Source organism: Chiloscyllium plagiosum, chromosome 6, assembly GCF_004010195.1.
Source record: "Chiloscyllium plagiosum isolate BGI_BamShark_2017 chromosome 6, ASM401019v2, whole genome shotgun sequence".
NCBI classification, from domain to species: domain Eukaryota; kingdom Metazoa; phylum Chordata; class Chondrichthyes; order Orectolobiformes; family Hemiscylliidae; genus Chiloscyllium; species Chiloscyllium plagiosum.
In genome coordinates, this window is record NC_057715.1 from 114,243,761 (window position 1) to 114,260,873 (window position 17,113).

General features: G+C 40.8%; 1 protein-coding gene across 4 annotated transcripts in view; it reads right to left on the bottom strand.

The window, feature by feature from the left end:
- Positions 1-17,113, bottom strand: part of uvrag (UV radiation resistance associated gene) — a 338,769-nt gene that overhangs the window by 171,560 nt on the left and 150,096 nt on the right. For all 4 annotated transcript variants that reach the window (XM_043692472.1, XM_043692474.1, XM_043692475.1 and 1 more), the window contains one exon: positions 13,957-14,041. In XM_043692472.1, coding sequence (XP_043548407.1) covers positions 13,957-14,041 — 85 coding nt within the window. The remainder of the gene's footprint in view (positions 1-13,956; positions 14,042-17,113) is intronic.

Here is a 17,113-nt window from a genome sequence, read left to right on the forward strand (position 1 = left end):
CCCCACCCCCACTCCCTCCCTCTTTAGTTCTCATCTCCCACCCAGTCCTGATCAAATATTCTGATCCGAAACTTCGACACTCCTGCTCCTCTGATGCTGCTCGACCTGCTGTGCTTTTTCCAGCTGCATACTTGATCAACTTACTTTCCAGCATCTGCAGTTCTCATTTTCTAACATCCTTCCTATAGCAAGGTGACCAAAACTGAACACAATACTCCAAGTGCAGCCTTACCAATGTTCTGTACAACTGCAACATAACTTCCCAACTTCTATACTCAATGCCCTGACTAATGAAGGCCAGTGTGTCAAAAGCCTTCTTCACTGCCTTGTCTACCTGTGACTCCACTTTCAGACAACCATGCACCTGAACTCCAATGACCCTCTGTTCCACTATACTCCTTGAGGCCCTACCATTAACCATGAAATTCCTACCTTAATTGGACTTTCCAAAACGCAAGACCCGAGTTATCTATATTAAACTCCATTTGCCATTTCTCAGCCCAGTTCCCCAGCTGATCAAGGTCTTGCTGCAATTTCTGATGATGTTCCTCACTGTGCAAGATACTGCCTATTTTAGTGTCATCTGGAAACTTACTAATCATACCTTGTACATTCTCATGCAAATCAATGAAGTCCCAAACAGCAACGGTTCCAGCACAAAACTCCTGAGGCACACCACTAGTCACTGGCCCCCGGTCAAACACATATCCTTTCACTACTACCCTCTGCTTGCTACCATCAAGCCAATCTCCCTGGGTTCCTTGCAAACTGACCTGCCTGCGCAGCCTACCATGTGGAACCTTATCAAAGGCCTTACTGAAATCCATATAGATGGCTTGTACCAGCCTGCCCTCATCAACCTTCTTGGTCACTTCAAAGAACTCTAACAAATTTGCGAGGCATGATCTCTCTCAGACAAAGTCATGCTGACTACCCCTAATCAAACCGTGTTTTTTTAAATGTAATGTATACTTTATCGCCCAGAGTCTTCTCAAGCAACTTACTTACCACAGATGCTAGACTTACTGGTCTATTATTCCCAGGTTTTTCTTTGCAGCCCTTCTTGAATAAAGCACAACATTCACCACCCTCCAGTCTTCCTCGACCCCACCCCTGGCGAGTAGTGATGCAAAAATATCAACCAGGGCCCCTGCAATTTCGTCTCTAGCCTCGATATATCTGGTCAGGACATGAAATTTATAATCCTTGTACCTTCTAATACGTCCAAAACCGCTTCTACTATGATATGGTCTGTCCCCCACGACACCACCACTAACTTCCCCAAGTCTTCATGTTTTTCTCCACAGTAAACACAGAAGTATTCATTGAGGACCTCACCCATCTGCTGCAGTTCCACACAAACATGCCCCCTTTGGTCCTTGAGGGGTCCTATTCTCTCCCCAGTTGTTAATTTTCCTTTAATATACTTAAGGATCTCTTTAGATTAATCCTAATCTTCTGAGCCAAAGCCCCCTTTTCACCCTTCTGATTTCCTTCTTCAGTAAACTCCTGTGTCCCTTATACAAGGGGTTCGCTTGATCCCAGCTGCCTGTACGTGAGCCATGCCGCCTTGTTTCTGGTTAAAGCCTCAATATCGTGTCATCCAGAGTTCCCTACTCCTGCCAACTTTGTCCTTCACCCTCAACAGAAGCATACAGAGCAGGAACTCTTGCTATCACACTTTTAGATACCTCCCACTTGCCAGAGATCCGTTTGCTGGCAAACAAACTACTCCAATCAGCCCCTGCAAGCTCCTGTCCAACTCATCAAAATTCTCCTTGCCCCAATTTGGCACTTGAACCTGTGGACCAGTTTTGTTCTCTCTGTAACTACTTTATAATTAATAGAACTATGGTCACTGACCCCAAAGTGCTCCCCCACTGTCAACTGACCTGCCCTATTTCCCAAGACTAGGTCAGGTTTTGACCCTTCCAGAGTAGGGCCCTCTACATACTGCTGGAGGAAATATTCGTGAACACACTTAAGTTGCACCCCATTTCAGCCATTAACGCTATGGCAGTCCTAGTCTATACGAGGAAAATTAAACTCCCCTACTATGATAGCCCTATTGGTCCTATTTGTTTCCTTGCATATTTGTTCCTCTAATTCCCATTGACTATTTGGGGGCCTATAGCACAATCCCAATAACACCACCATCCCCTTATTTCTTAGCTCCACCCACAAAGCCTCACTGGATAATCCCTCAGTTATTTCATCCAGCTACTGCAGTGATACTCCTCTTCATCAAAAATGCAACACTCTCCTCCCTTCTTTCCTCCACTTCCGTCCCACCTAAAGCACCGGCACTGTGGCCACTTAGGCACATTAAGCTGCCAGTCTTGTCCCTTCCTGAGCCATTTTTCTATAATGGCTAGAATATCCCTGTCCCATGAGTTCATGAGCATTACCTGTTTGCTCTCTTGAATTTTAATAGATGGAATTTAATCCAACAGACATTCCTCGCTGCCTGTCGTGTTCAAGCCTGACCTGTCTCTTCAGCTTGCTATTACCATATCTCCTTCCAGCCTCGCACTTGCCTCTCTGCCGTTGAGGTTCCCACCGCCTGCTGATCAATTTTAAACCCTATTTTGGAGCACTAGCAAATCTGCCCACCAGCATATTCACCCTCCTCCACTTCCTGACTCAAAGTCTACCCACCAGCTGCAAGACCCAAATCCAGAGTGTAAAAAAATACTCTTCAGCTTCTTGGTCAAGTACAGCTTCAAAAGATTAATTAAGCTCAAAATCCAGGACAAAAGAAGGGCACCTGATTGACTCTTAATTCACAACAGATGCACAATGGGAGCATTATCTACAATATATATCACATACACAACTACAGAAATTTGGCATGTCCATAAAGACCCTCACCAACTTTTACAGATGCATCATACAAAGTATCATAACCAGGTGCATAATGGCTTGGCACAGCAATTGCTCGGCCCAGAACCATAAGAAACAACTTGAAGTTGTGGGCACAGCTCACCATGGAAACCAATCTCCCATCCATGGACTCCATCTATACTATTTGTTGCAGTGGAAAGGCTGCTGAAGACCCCTCCCACCCCAGTAAGAGTCTCCTCCAACCTCTTCCATCAGGAAGATGATACACAAATTTGAACCCAGGCACCAACACCTTCAAGAACAGCTTCTTTGCTATTAGTCAGCTGAATGGATCTCTCTAATTTGAGACTAATGTTGACATCGCTCTGGTGCACCTCCCGTTGAGTCGTAACCTTGTATGCCTCACTGCCTGAGCATCCGACAATTAGCATGTCCTTGTTTGTTATGATCTACCTGTACAGCTCACAAAATAAAGCTTTTCACTTTACATGACCACAATAAATCAAAACAAATTCACCAATCCTCCATCAACAGGACTTCCAAATTCATCAAGGAAGACAAGGGCAGCAAATACATGGAAAAACCACTAACTCATCCTGACTTTGGACTAAATCATCATTCCTTCACTAGGATAGGGCCTGGAACTCTATATGTACTGTGGTGCACACACTAGGTGGAGTGCTGAGGTTCAAGAAAATAACTCAATGCCACTTTAAGGGCAGTTGGAAATGAACAGAAAAAAATGCTTCAGAAACGAGATCCTGAGACAAGGGCAGAGGGGGACTGGAGAAATCTACACACACTTACTGCTGCTCAGACCATTGGAGCAAGGCTCAGGTCAGAACATGGTCGCTAATCCAAACTTCAGATCTACTGCCCAAAACCTCACCCTGAGATAACTGGTCATCCTATTAAAAGGATTAAAAAATTAGGGCAGGGGACCAAAATGATTGATTGAAGTAGCAAGTTTTCAGAATCCTCTTAAAGACAGTCTCAGAGGCTTAGAGTAGAACTTCCAGAGCTAATTTCAAAACCAGGCTATACAGACAATAGCTCTACCTTAAGCATGAAAATGAAGCTTAGAAATCAGTTGAATGTCATGAAAATCCACACTACCTGCACGAAGTTGTTCAGTTAAGGACTGTAGCTGCAGGAAAACATTTCACCACTTTAGTTATCTTTGCATATGGTGCTGTCATAAACCATACAAACACATCATCCACACTTCAGTGAGTATTTCTCTCTCTCTACTCAATTCAGCAAAATAAGCACTTTGCAATTGACACCCTTAAACCAAGATGGACAATTGCGTCTGATGTAATCTCCACATATTGCCAAAATACATGGCACTGAGTAAGGACCCGTGACAATTATAACTTCAAAAGGATAGAATCTTCAGTCTCCAGATGTTAGCACAGGATGCAATTTTGGCTAATCCCCCACACCATGCTTTTAAGGATAAACACTCAGATACATTTCAACTATCATAAAAAGTAAAGCTAAACTCCAAGGCTTTCAACATTTAGGAAATGCTAGATGACAGATAGGCACATGCTCAGAATTTAAACCAGTTTCCAACTATATACTGCTCAAGAAATATTTCAAGGTGCATAATCAGAGGAAGGTCTGTTATAAGACTAACTCATCTGGAAAATAAAACTGGGTTCCAGTTTATTAAAATTAAGATTTCAGATTAATACAATTTATCTTTTCTTAGCTTTGTCAGTGGCACACAGTCTGTCATGTCACTTTGCCATGACAATCTCTGAATGAGCAGACAGTGGAGGCCCTTTGGCCCATTGAGTCTGCACCGACAAGATAGTCTAAATCTACTTTAGTCCCATGTGCCCACATTTGGACCATTGTCTTAGATATTAAGTAGTTTCAAATGGTCACCCATGTACTTTTTAAAAAGGGTTCAACTACCCTCTCAGGCAATGCATTCCAGATGCCCAAACATCCTTTGGGTGAGAAACATTCTCAAAAGCCCTCCAAAATCTCCCCACTTTTTCACCTAAAAACAAGTCCCTTTGGTAATGACCCTTCAATTGAAGCGAACAGCTGCTTTCTATGCACCTTGTCAGTACTGCTGAATCTTACATACCTTAATCAGGACCCCACCCAGCCTTCTCTGCTCAAAAGAAAAGAACCTGAGCCTATAGAGTCTCTCTCTTCAGGGTAAAGTCACTTGATCCCAGGCAGCATTCTGGTGAATCTCTTCTACGCTGCTCGTGTAATACATCCTCCCTATAGTGCAGCAACCAGAACTGGATATAGTGCTCTGCCTGTGGCCTCACTAAAGTTCTGAACAGCTCCATCGTAAGCTCCCTGTTCTCAATCTAAGCTACGATTGATGAAATCAAGTAGCCCATGTGCCTTCTTAATTACCCTATTAACCTGCTCCTGATGCCTTAGAGGATCTGTGGAGAAGCAACCCAAGACGCCAGTTATTCACAGAGCATTCCTTTGTCTTCCAAAATACATTACCTCACACTTATGTGGCATGGTGGCTCAGCAGTTAGCACTGCTGCCATAAAGTGCCAGGGACCCAGGTTCAATTCCAACCCTTGAGCGACTGTGTGGAGAATACACACATTCTTCCCACGTTTATGTGGGTTTCCTCCGGGTGCCTCCCACAGTCCAAAGATGTCCACATTAGGTAGATTTGCCATAGTAAATTGCCCATAGTGTCCAGGAATGCGCAGACTAGGTGAATTAGCCAGGGGAAATGCAGGGATAGGGTGGGTCTGGGTGGAATGCTCTTTGGAGAATCGGTGTGGACTCTATGCACTGAAATTGTCTGTTTCCACATTGTAGGGATTCTATGATTATTAATAGGGCTACATTCTTTCCGTCTTACCAACCTTATTCCACAATTTCAAATCCAATTTCTTTTGAGAAAAAGCCACCATTCTAAGAATTAATATTCCACTAGACAGAGACCTTTTGTAAGTGGAACAGTTATGAATGTCTCTTGCAAACCAGAGGAAGCATTCAGCAAAAGCAAGGTTGAGGAGACACCTTTACATCAGCAAAACCAATTCAAATGGATCTCATGAACAAAGATTGTGGAACTATTTTTCTAGTTTTACTTCTGCTCATGCATCTTTCCCCATTGGTGCATGTAAAGGGGAGTTGAAGTGCTGAGTTTTAATTTGCAGTGTTTACTGACTTTAATTGTCATTTATGTTGTTATGAAGGTGCAGAGATATTCTATACCTTCGAGAGAGAGGAAGCTAGCAAGGACTGACTGAAAGCAAAGTGTCCTGAACGAGGTTAAAATATCACACTTGGTCAAAACAAATAGCTGGAATTGTGTTGCTACGGAATAAAATCAAATTCGGCCAGTTTAAATTATGCCCTAAGATACCAAAATCAAATTAAATTTGAAATATAATGTTTTTGATGACATCAAAACCTTTTGAAATGATCGATGTTTTGGGGCATAAAACCGGACATTTTGAATAGTTGGGGGAGAACTACAGAGAACTGCCAAGCACTAAGTATAGACTGCTAGATGAATAGCTCTCCGAAGGGTACCTGTTCATATGAAAGACTTGCGAATACTGAAATGACAACAGAGGAAAACCTGCAGAGGAAGATACAAAGTAGATTTGGCAGCTGGCTGGTTTTGAAACATTTTATGTAAACCTTAAACGGGACTTTTAATCGGGCCAGTCTTGTAGAGTGTGAGGTAAAAGACAGGTTTGAGAAAGGAATTCTAAACAGTTGTTTAATGTTCTCTTTTGGAATTAAAGAATAAAACTGTTAATTTTTACTTTAATTAGTGACCACTGGGATGGTTCTTGGTCTCTCGAAATTTAACAATTACAGCGCGAGGTAAGCTTCTGCGTGTCAGGTTTAAGTTAACACAGGGGTTTACCCTGCATCATAACAATCTTGTTAAGTACAGAAACCTGGTCTGGTGTATTCTATCAATCTAGGTCTAAAACCAGCTATCAGGGCTCTTGCATGTTTCTTTTTAAAAAAATCTTCAATTGAGAGTGAAGTCTGGGAATAGAACAGCTTGTTTCTGGTGCCCTAAGTCATGACATAGTCTAGTTTATATAATGATTCCAGGCTTTATTAAAAACGATTGAATTTATGGCTCAAGGCCATTAATTGAGTTTAAAATAAGACTAATGCTAAAATCCAATGACTTGAAATCACAGTCCAAGATGGCCAAATATTTGCATCATTACCTTATGAAACCTCAAATGGAGGCAGTCCAAACGCAAAGCCTCACCAGCAAAAGTGCCTTAATGGAGCATCAATGGGGACCATCTTCTACTCCATTAGCAAGGCATTCAGAAAGACTTGTTTTAAAATTCACTTGAGTGTGTATATTTATGTGCGCATGTGTGTATATGTATGTGTGCACGAGTCAGTAATTGGGCCAATTTTGATTTCGTGTTACCCTCGAGACATTCCTTCTTGAATCAGTGCAATCCATCTGCTGCAGGGAGGGAGGGAGTTCCATGATTTTGACCCAGTGACATTAAAGGAATGGAGATCTACTTTCACGTCAGGGTGGTGAGAAACGTGGAGGGAAACTTACAGCTCATGTTTTTATGAATCTGCTGACCTTCTTCTCTATGCAAGTTCTTGTGGGTTTGGAAGGTGATGTTTAAGGATCTTTGGTGAATTTCTGCGGTGCATCTTCTGATGGTACACACTGTTGGTACTAAGCGTCAGAGGTGGAAGGAATGAATGGTTGTGGAGATGGTTGCTTTGACCTGGATAGTATCAAGCTTCTTTGAGTGTTGTTGGTGCTGCACTCATCCAGGAAAATGAGGAATATGCCATTATACATCTGTCTTTTGCCTTGTAGGCAGTTTTGGGGAGTCAGAAGGTAAGTTACTTGCTGCAGCACTCAGTTTCTGACCTGCTCTTGTAACCATTGTCTTTATATGGTACACTGGAATCCAATGTACAACCATTATGTTTGGGTTAACTGGTCAGGTAACAAGTGAGCTAGCACTATGTTAAGCATAGTACCAACATAAGCATATGAAACACTGAAAAGAGACAGATCTTGCATGGGAACTCTCTCCATTCCCCGAATCCAACTTAGAAATTTTTAACCCTACCCGTTGATTTTGATAGTTTACAATAACTCAACCCAGTGGCTCCTGACTCGCAGGAGAATCAATATTCTATGTACGTCTTTAAACTCAATGTCAATCCCCGAGGACCATCAGGGAGGAATGATGTTATGCTTGAAACATTGACATTCCTGCTCCTCAGATGCCTGACTGGTTGTGCTTTTCCAGCACCACACGTTTTGACCCCGAGTACCAGCAAGCTAGTCCAAAGCACAAACATTTAACTCCGGACTTCATTTTATCTATCCTTCACTGTAAGATGCATGGGGGTGAACCAAGCATGTAGCCATGTCAAATTTGGAGCATTTCTATTATTTAGACTTGGATGAGGTAAAGTACAATAAACACTGTTCTCTTTTTAAACAAACAGAAGGAAATCTGTCTGTTTAACAATTAGCCACTCAGTAAGCTGACAAATGCATTCTTTTAAAAAAGCTGCGGCACTCAAACAGCAAATTGGACAAAAGGAGGACCATTCTAACTCTCCTCACCCAATCTTAAATAAAACTGAACATTTCCAAAGGTAAAGGACTAAGTGAAAAAACTGCAAAATATTGAACAGATGGGATTTTCAGGATCAGTGTTTTATCGAGTAACAAAGTCAACAGTTTAACGTGGGATGCTAGGAAAGTCATGACTTAAAGAAACTGTTCAAAAAGATAGGAAATCATAATTATTGCCTCAATTATTAGCAGGGGCCTCCTGCTAATAGTTGCCTAGTACCCCTTTTTGTACTTGTAAGGAAGTACAAGTACTTGAGTTGTAAGGAAGCCACACCAGATACGACAAGCCTTTCACTTCTCAGTAAAATTCCTGGGAACTATTTAGAAGTTTCCTAAAATCTGTATTTCTGACTATCTTAGTTGTGAATAGCTTATCAGCAGCCACTTACCAAACAATTGAATCAATCTGGTTTTCAATGTAAACACATGGTATGATCATGTGGAGTTAGGGGAATATATTAGTTTGGATAGCAGATGATCTAACCACGACAAATCAGAGATAATGGGTCTTTTTCTGGGTCAGCAAAACTAAACTAATGGGTGCCACAAGCTTTGATCATTGGGCCCCAACTGTTTATAACTGGTATTCATGACTTGGATGCAGGGATGGGAGGTAGTTTGCAGACAAGACTACAACAGGTAGGAAAGCAAGTTGCAATGAAGAATTAAAAATTTCTAAGTGGGTATGAATAGGTTAGGGCCTAAATATGGCAGATGGAGTTCAATGTAGCCAAGCAAGAGGTTATCCATTTTGGTCAGAAGAATAGAAAGACAATGATCTAAAATGGAGAGAAACTTCAGAATGATTCAGTGCAGCAAGATCTAGATGTCCCCTTGCACCCATTGCAGAAAACTAATATACAGATACAGCAGCTAAAGGCGGCAAATCGAATTTTGGCATTTATAGCAAAAGGAATAGAGAGTATAAAAGCAGTGAAGTGTTGCAGCCCAGTGTAAGACATTAGTGAGGGCGAGTTGCATTGGAGGCAGTTCAGAGGAGGTTCACCAGATTGATTGCAGGGATGAGGGGCTTGTCTTCCAAAGAGAGATTGAGCAGTTTAGGCCTGTACTCGAGTTCAGGATAATGTGAGGAGATCTAATTGAAGTATAACATGATAAAAGGGATGGACAAAGTACATGCTTTTCCTTGTGGGGCAATCTAGAATAAATGTGCATGATGTTAGGATAAGGAATAGCAGATTTAAATCACACGAGGAGGTATTACTTCTCGCAAAGCATCGAAAGACTACAGAATACACGACCCTAGAATGCAGTAGATGCTGTCATATTGAGTAAAGTTGAGGAGATGGACAGAATTTTAATTAGTAAATCTGTTGAAGGGTACAGAGAGCAAGCAGCAAAGTCAAGACTAGGCCACAATGATCGACTAGCCATGGTCGTAATGAATGGAGGAGCAGGCTTCAGGAGCTGAATTGCCTATTTCTGCTCCGAACCTTGCATGCTCCTTTGTAGACTGAAGATCCTCTTATCAGTCTACAGTTGTCCCCAATGCATTTTCATTGAAGGAAATGCAGTTGACAAGTCTTTGCATTCCGTCCTTCGTTTTTGGACCCTTGGCGCAAAGGTGCGTTTTCCTTTTCTGAAGGACATCTCTGTGGAGTTTTGTTTTAAAACAATGTTGTACTGAACTGTATTTGGGTTCAAGGGATATAGTTCTAATTCTGGATTTATAGGTTAGATGCCAATCAATGTTTGCGACCTGTTTTAAGAATGAAGTGGTGTGATAATAAACAGATTTTTAAAAATGCATTGAAGCAGCCTGATTAATGTCTCTTATTCGGAATAGCAGTACCAAGAGAAACAATTAGCCATTTTGTGATTCACTTAACACTTTTTCTCATGTTGTAATTGGTGAAATAGTGTCAGAGAGATGTACAGCATGGAAACAGACCCTTTGGTCTAACCCGTCCATGCTGACCAGATATCCCAACCCAATATTGGAGATTACCAGCACATTCCTTCCATCACAGCTGCAACACAACATGGAAAGGTTGCTGCAAAATTAAATGCTTCTTCCAGAGAGAATACAGATATAAAGAGGATACATCTCCACCAGCCAAAAACAGCTATTGCCAAGTATACCACTTTGGGAAACATGTTTCCCCAGAGTTCAAAGAAAGTGAAATATAAACCAGAATTATGTATTGCCCCAGAGGCATGTTGTTTTCCAACAGCCAGTTGAAGGATTATTATTCCAAAGACTAACGGGAGTGTATTATTATTGACAGTGAAAAATTACAGGATTCTATCTCCTGAATCCTGACCCCATTCTCTTCCTGTCACAAAGGCTCTCTTGCTACGTCTCAAATAACCATCCAACTTACACCCTTCATGGTACTTAACTTCAAATAATTCAATTAACAGTACACTATCCAGAACAGCCTTCTGAGACTTGAACAACATTTACTCGGTTACTATGCCACTGTTTCAAAATAAGGGTTCATCCATTTATGCCAGAGTTAAGGAGTTTTCCCACCCCAAGAAAACCATAGGTTTTTGGAAGTATTCCTCAAAAAAATAATGGTTGGGAGGTGATGGCGTTGGACTAGTGTGGACAAAGTTAAAAATCACAACACCAGATTATAGTCCAACAGGACTATTTGGAAGCACTAGCCTTTGAAGACTGCTCCTTCATCATGTGGTTGTGAGGATCATAAGGCACAGGATTTATAGCAAAAGTGTTAATGTCATGGAGCTATAATGATACATTAATCTAAATTTAAGTCTTTCGTCTTTTACAATGGGGTATGCTAGTTTTAGTTCTTCAATATGTAAATCCCAGAACTCCTTTTAAATTACATTCTCAAGATAGCTTTAGCTTTTCTAGCAATAAGTGCCATCTCAGCTCAGACAATGCTTTCAAGGTGTGAGGTTTAAGTCTGTGATCCAATGTTGATTGGTCTGCTTGTCTTTCTAAAGTGGGACTTGAAGACTTGTACATGGATTTATGCAGTTTTTGAGCAAAATGAAATTTATTTCTGCAAATACAAATTCATCTTTTAAACTGGTGTGTGTACACATGTAGGAGACTCAGTGTGTATGTGCATGTGAGTATATGCGCATTTCAAAGTGTGTGCATGCGTCCAGTCTCCCCAATGTAAAGACTTTAACCTTACAGCTTGAAAGCATTGTCTAAGCTGAGATGGCACTTATTGCAAGAAAAGCTAAAACTATCTTAAGAAAGTAACTTAAAAGGAGTTATGGGATTTACATAATTAAAGAACTGAAACTAGCATAGCCCATTCTAAAAGATGAAAGACTTAATCTAAATTTGTTCAATATATCATTACAGCTCCAGGACACTGAAAACCTTTTGCTTTAAATTCTGTGTCTTATGATCCTATACTCCACAACTACCTGACGAAGGAGTAGTGCTTTGAAAGCTAGTGCTTCCAAATAAACCCGTTGGACAATAGCCTGGTGTTGTGATTTTTAACTTTGTCAAAAAATGGTGAAGAGTAGAGTTCTTGAATATTGTTAAGGCAGAAGTAGATAGATCCTGGAATAGGCAAGGTGGTGAAAGGTTAATCAGGGTAGGCCAAATGGGGAGAAAAATGATCACGATCTTACTGAAGGGTGGAATAAGCCCACTCCTGCACCTACTTAACATGTTTGTATATGTTCCTACCTTTGAGGAGAAAGTGAGGTCTGCAGATGCTGGAGATCAGAGCTGAAAATGTGTTGCTGGAACAGCGCAGCATGTCAGGCAGCATCCAGGGAACAGGAGAATCGACGTTTCGGACATAAGCCCTTCCTGAAGGGCTTACGCCCGAAACGTCGATTCTCCTGTTCCCTGGATGCTGCCTGACCTGCTGCACTTTCCAGCAACACATTTTCAGCTATGTTCCTACCTTGCCGTCAGAAGATAAAACTACCATTTCTTCACTCCAGCTATAAAAGGAGAAGGCCACTTTATAAAATTATGAAATTACTAACAAAATTGTGGACGTATTCCACAGAGCAACTATCCCATGCAGATTCCTTTTTAGTTATTTTAGGAGTTTAATCCTTTGTAACTTTTGTCAATTTACCTTCTGACTCATTATTTATTTACTCATTATTGAAGCTTAAGCGTGGCCAACCATGATAATATGGCTTTATTTTATGACTAGTAATGATAACTAGGAATAAAGGAGTAATTTCTTCTGTTGTTTATATGGATCCTGTTGGGAGGTTGGCAGTGTAAATGTGAATGTAATCTGATCTGGTTGATACAAGACAGTTAAACAAGCCAAATTCACTCCTCGACATAGACTGGGTGGTAAAAATAGACAGGTCTTTGATTACAAGTTAAAGTGAAGGGTTAAGGGTTTGTCTGGTGCTGTTGATAAACATTCTTGTCAGTGTGTATATGCCATTGTTCTTTCAGAAGGAAGAAGAAGAAAGCAAGGGACCAAACAAGTAACTAAATGGGGAAGACAGCAAGAGGTTTGAGAACAAAGTAATCAATTAAAACATGAAGGGGGTCAAGACAAGAAACACTTGAAGCACTCGACTGCTATCTCAAAAGGCCACACCTGTAACATCCAATCTTTCAACGGAAATAGGAAGGCGATGAACAAAGAATAGGCAGAAATGTCTGCTCTATAGTTTAAAAAGAAATTTGGTAAATCCCCCACTTCAGTTTGTATGGTATCCACGGAAAAAAACAAGAGAACATTTGCAATTCACAAAAATCAGCATGAGATCTTGGGAACATTACAAACTGCCGACTGGAACAATGATTTATATGCATCCCAGCAACCAGATCAGTGGAATTAGGCACCATTTCAGTAAAGTTCAGTCACACAACCACAGCAATCGCTTTCACACACATCAAGAATAAATCCTCAACACTTATTTTACAAACAAGATGAGGCTGTTTTAGATTTGAACTGAGCGCAGAGACATGTCTGAAGTAAAAAGTCTGATTTCAGAAGATAACAAATGGAAAATACATTCCTAAAATGAACTTGAAAATGGTCGGTTTAAGTAATTACTACAAACTAATCACTGATCAATATGAAATTACATGGAGAGAAAACAAAAGATCAGAAATGGAATCATGGCCAAAATTTCACATTTTTCAGTTTGTTCCCCTCACTCATCCAATTCACTTAATCGGTTTCACAGCCCAGGAAAATTCTTCATTTAGAAAGCACCTTCACGAGTCTATTCGCATGAGATGAGATAACAATGTACTTCTGAACAAAGGTTACATATTTTGAAATAGCTTGGCATATGGAGCTCAAGAGCACCAAGAAATATAAATGGTTCATAGTTTCTCAACTATGCTGGGTATTTGGATTGGATTAATTAGAGCTTTAATTGTAGAATTACTGCACAAGCATTTTAAAATCATGAGACAGGTAGTTTAAGCAAAGATCAATCGCCAGTGGTTAGCGTCTCACTGCAAGTTACCAACACAACATTCATCACACACGATAATCAAAACAAACATGAAATGGCAATAAATCAGCTTGAATTTTTCACGACATGTTTACCTTTTAGCAATGCACCCTTTCTTTTCTTCATTGAGAGACGAATCTTCCACTTGTAAGCAATGGCGTTTACTCGAGAATATTTTCTCTAGGAGGAGGGGGCAATAGAAAGTATCAACTTTTCAGGCTTCATTCATAACAAATATGCAAAACCAAGCAAGTTTTAGAAGAACAGCTTACATCTGTCCATATGTTACAATAGCTTCCTTTTAAAGTGAATTATATTGAAGGTAGTGACGAGGATCAGCGTAAAGAATATAGAATTTTTTTTTTAAATTATACATGAAAATTGGTAACTATAATGCCTCAGGAATTAAAATCAGCATTTTTCTGCATCTATTCTAGTTTCAGGTTAAATGCAGTCACTCACTATTTATGTACATGTAATTTCCTCAGTATTTCATGCATAGAAATGCAATTTGTCATTTCTGACAGGGTGGAATTATTTTCCAAGTTGAAATTAAAAGAAATATTAAAGTCATTCACATAATTGGCTTCAAGTAATGGTGTATCAACTGAACAAATTAAGGAAGCCAGTTACTTTTGCTGAAATAATGAAAGGCCAACTCGACATGGTTGTTGCATAGGGTCACACTTTAATTAGAGAAGCAAGAAGCTCTCAAGTCTACATCCCAAAGACAGCAAGGGGGAATTACTCAATTGTATACTAAAAAGCAAATACTTAGGAGATGTTACACAAGCACGTAACATTTTATATTAAAGTTCCACAGAGGAAATAACTTTTGATTTATTTTGTAGATAAAGATCTCACAAGACTATGATAAGATCAAATGAGCACTATAATTATGATAAAGAGCTATTGAAAGACTTCACAACCAACAGGAATGTGTGTCCAAAGCCAAAATTAGACCAACAGGTTATTTCACAAAAAAAATCAAAGCAAGAAAATTCAATTCATTTAATATTCAATTACTCAAAAACTAGACTTGGGGACATAAAAAGAATCAAGACTTTGTTCCCCTGATCATGACTCCCAGGAAATGTGTAGGTGGCACAGGAGGGTAGTGTCACACTGTGGTGTTTCTCAGTGTTAATATACCAGACAAAAGTCTTACTCTGGACCTTGTTATCTAGAACAGTCACCTGGGCGAGGTATCTGAATCACAGCAACAGGCAATACCTTGAAGGGCAACAGTGCCAAAACCAAGGGGGCGGTGAAAAAGTTAGCTGCAGATAATCACTTCCTGCTCTTCGCCCATGGGCACACTTAATTGAGGCTTTCCACAGGCAGTGAGCACATCAGGGGCTGAAGTGCATCACCATCACTAGGTCTATGGCAACATGGGGCAGGCGATGGCCTTGTGGTATTATCGCTGGACTGTTAATCCAGAGATGCAGATAATATTTTGGTGATGCCAGTTCAAATCCCACCAAAATCTCGGATTAGAAGTTTATAATGACCATGAATCCATGCCAACTGTTTGAAAAACCCATCTGGTTCACTGATATCCTTTAGGAAGGAAGCTGCCATCCTCACCTGGTCTGGCTTACATGTGGCTCTGGACCCACAGCAAAGTGATTGACATTTAACTTCCCTCTGGGTAATTAGGGATGGGCAATACATTTTGCTTAGCCAGCAATTCCCTCACACTGTGAATGAATGAATGAATAAATAAATAAAGAAAAGAAAAAACATTTACCAGAATGGCACTATTTAGGGATAACAGGAAAAGCCACAGAAATATTCAAACACTGCTTATACATTCACATTATAAACAAGCAGTAAGATCAATGGATTGGCAAAGTGAAAAACTGTAAGCTCCTTTGGTGGATCAGACTTGATTAAGTGATCATGTACTAGCAACAGAACCTTTGATCCTGGGAGTCAGAGGTCATGTAGCAACATTCCAGAGACAGATTGGAAGGTGAACAGAAGCAACAGCTTGATCAGGACTATGGTAATCTAGATGCACCATTGGAAGTCGGGGTCCACTACAATCAGGGCAGCTCAAAGTACTTCACAGCTGATAAATTATTCAAACTTAGCACATCATGCAAGCTAATCTGGGGGCTAGTTTTGGGCTTAGCAAAATCCCACAAAAGTATTCTCCCAATTACACTGAGTATGCGAAAAGCAACTTCACAAATAAGAGTGACCAGTCCCTCAAGCTACCTTTGCCATTTAAGAACAGAGATCATTTTCAACATCAAGTCTACTTTTCATAACTAACTCTACATCCCTCAATTCCAATTGTCTCGACAAAGCCTGGTGGATCTTGAACTAGAATACACTTATTGACCAAGCAACCACAGTCTAATTCCAATGACCAACGAGCCTCAGATTGAAACTCTTAGAGCCATATGGCCTTTAGACTCACCTTAAAAAGACTTTCCAGCAGTAAGGCTACCAAGTATTTACTTGATTTGGAGGAGCCGATGTTGCACTGGAGTGGATAGTCCAACAAGTTTATTTAGAGGCAAGTATTTAGTTGTTTGTTTTTGCAGACAAAACAAGCAAGTGGCACCTTGTCAAATAGAAATCCATTGCCTTCAATTTTTATGAAAGCATGTTGTGGTTCTGTTCGCCGAGCTGGGAATTTGTCTTGCAAATGTTTCGTCCCCTGTCCAGGTGACATCCTCCGTGCTTGGGAGCCTCCTGTGAAGCGCTTCTGTGATGTTTCCTCCGGCATTTATAGCGGCCTGTCTCTGCCGCTTCCAGTTGTCCGTTCCAGCTGTCCGCTATAGTGGCCGAATATATTGGGTTCAGGTCGATGTGTTTGTTGATGGAGTTTGTGGATGAGTGCCATGCCTCTAGGAATTCCCTGGCTGTTGTCTGGCTTGCCCTATAATGGTCGTGTTGTCCCAGTCAAATTCATGCTGCTTGTCATCTGCGTGTGTGGCTACTAAGGATAGCTGGTCGTGTCGTTTCGTGGCTAGTTGGTGTTCATGGATACGGATCGTTAGCTGTTTTCCTGTTTGTCCTATGTAGTGTTTTGTGCAGTCCTTGCATGGGATTTTGTACACTACATTGGTTTTGCTCATGCTGGGTATCGGGTCCTTTGTCCTGGTGAGTTGTTGTCTGAGAGTGGCTGTTGGTTTGTGTGCTGTTATGAGCCCTAGTGGTCGTAGTAGTCTGGCTGTCAGTTCAGAAATGTTCTTGATGTATGATAATGTGGCTAGTCCTTTGGGTTGTGGCATG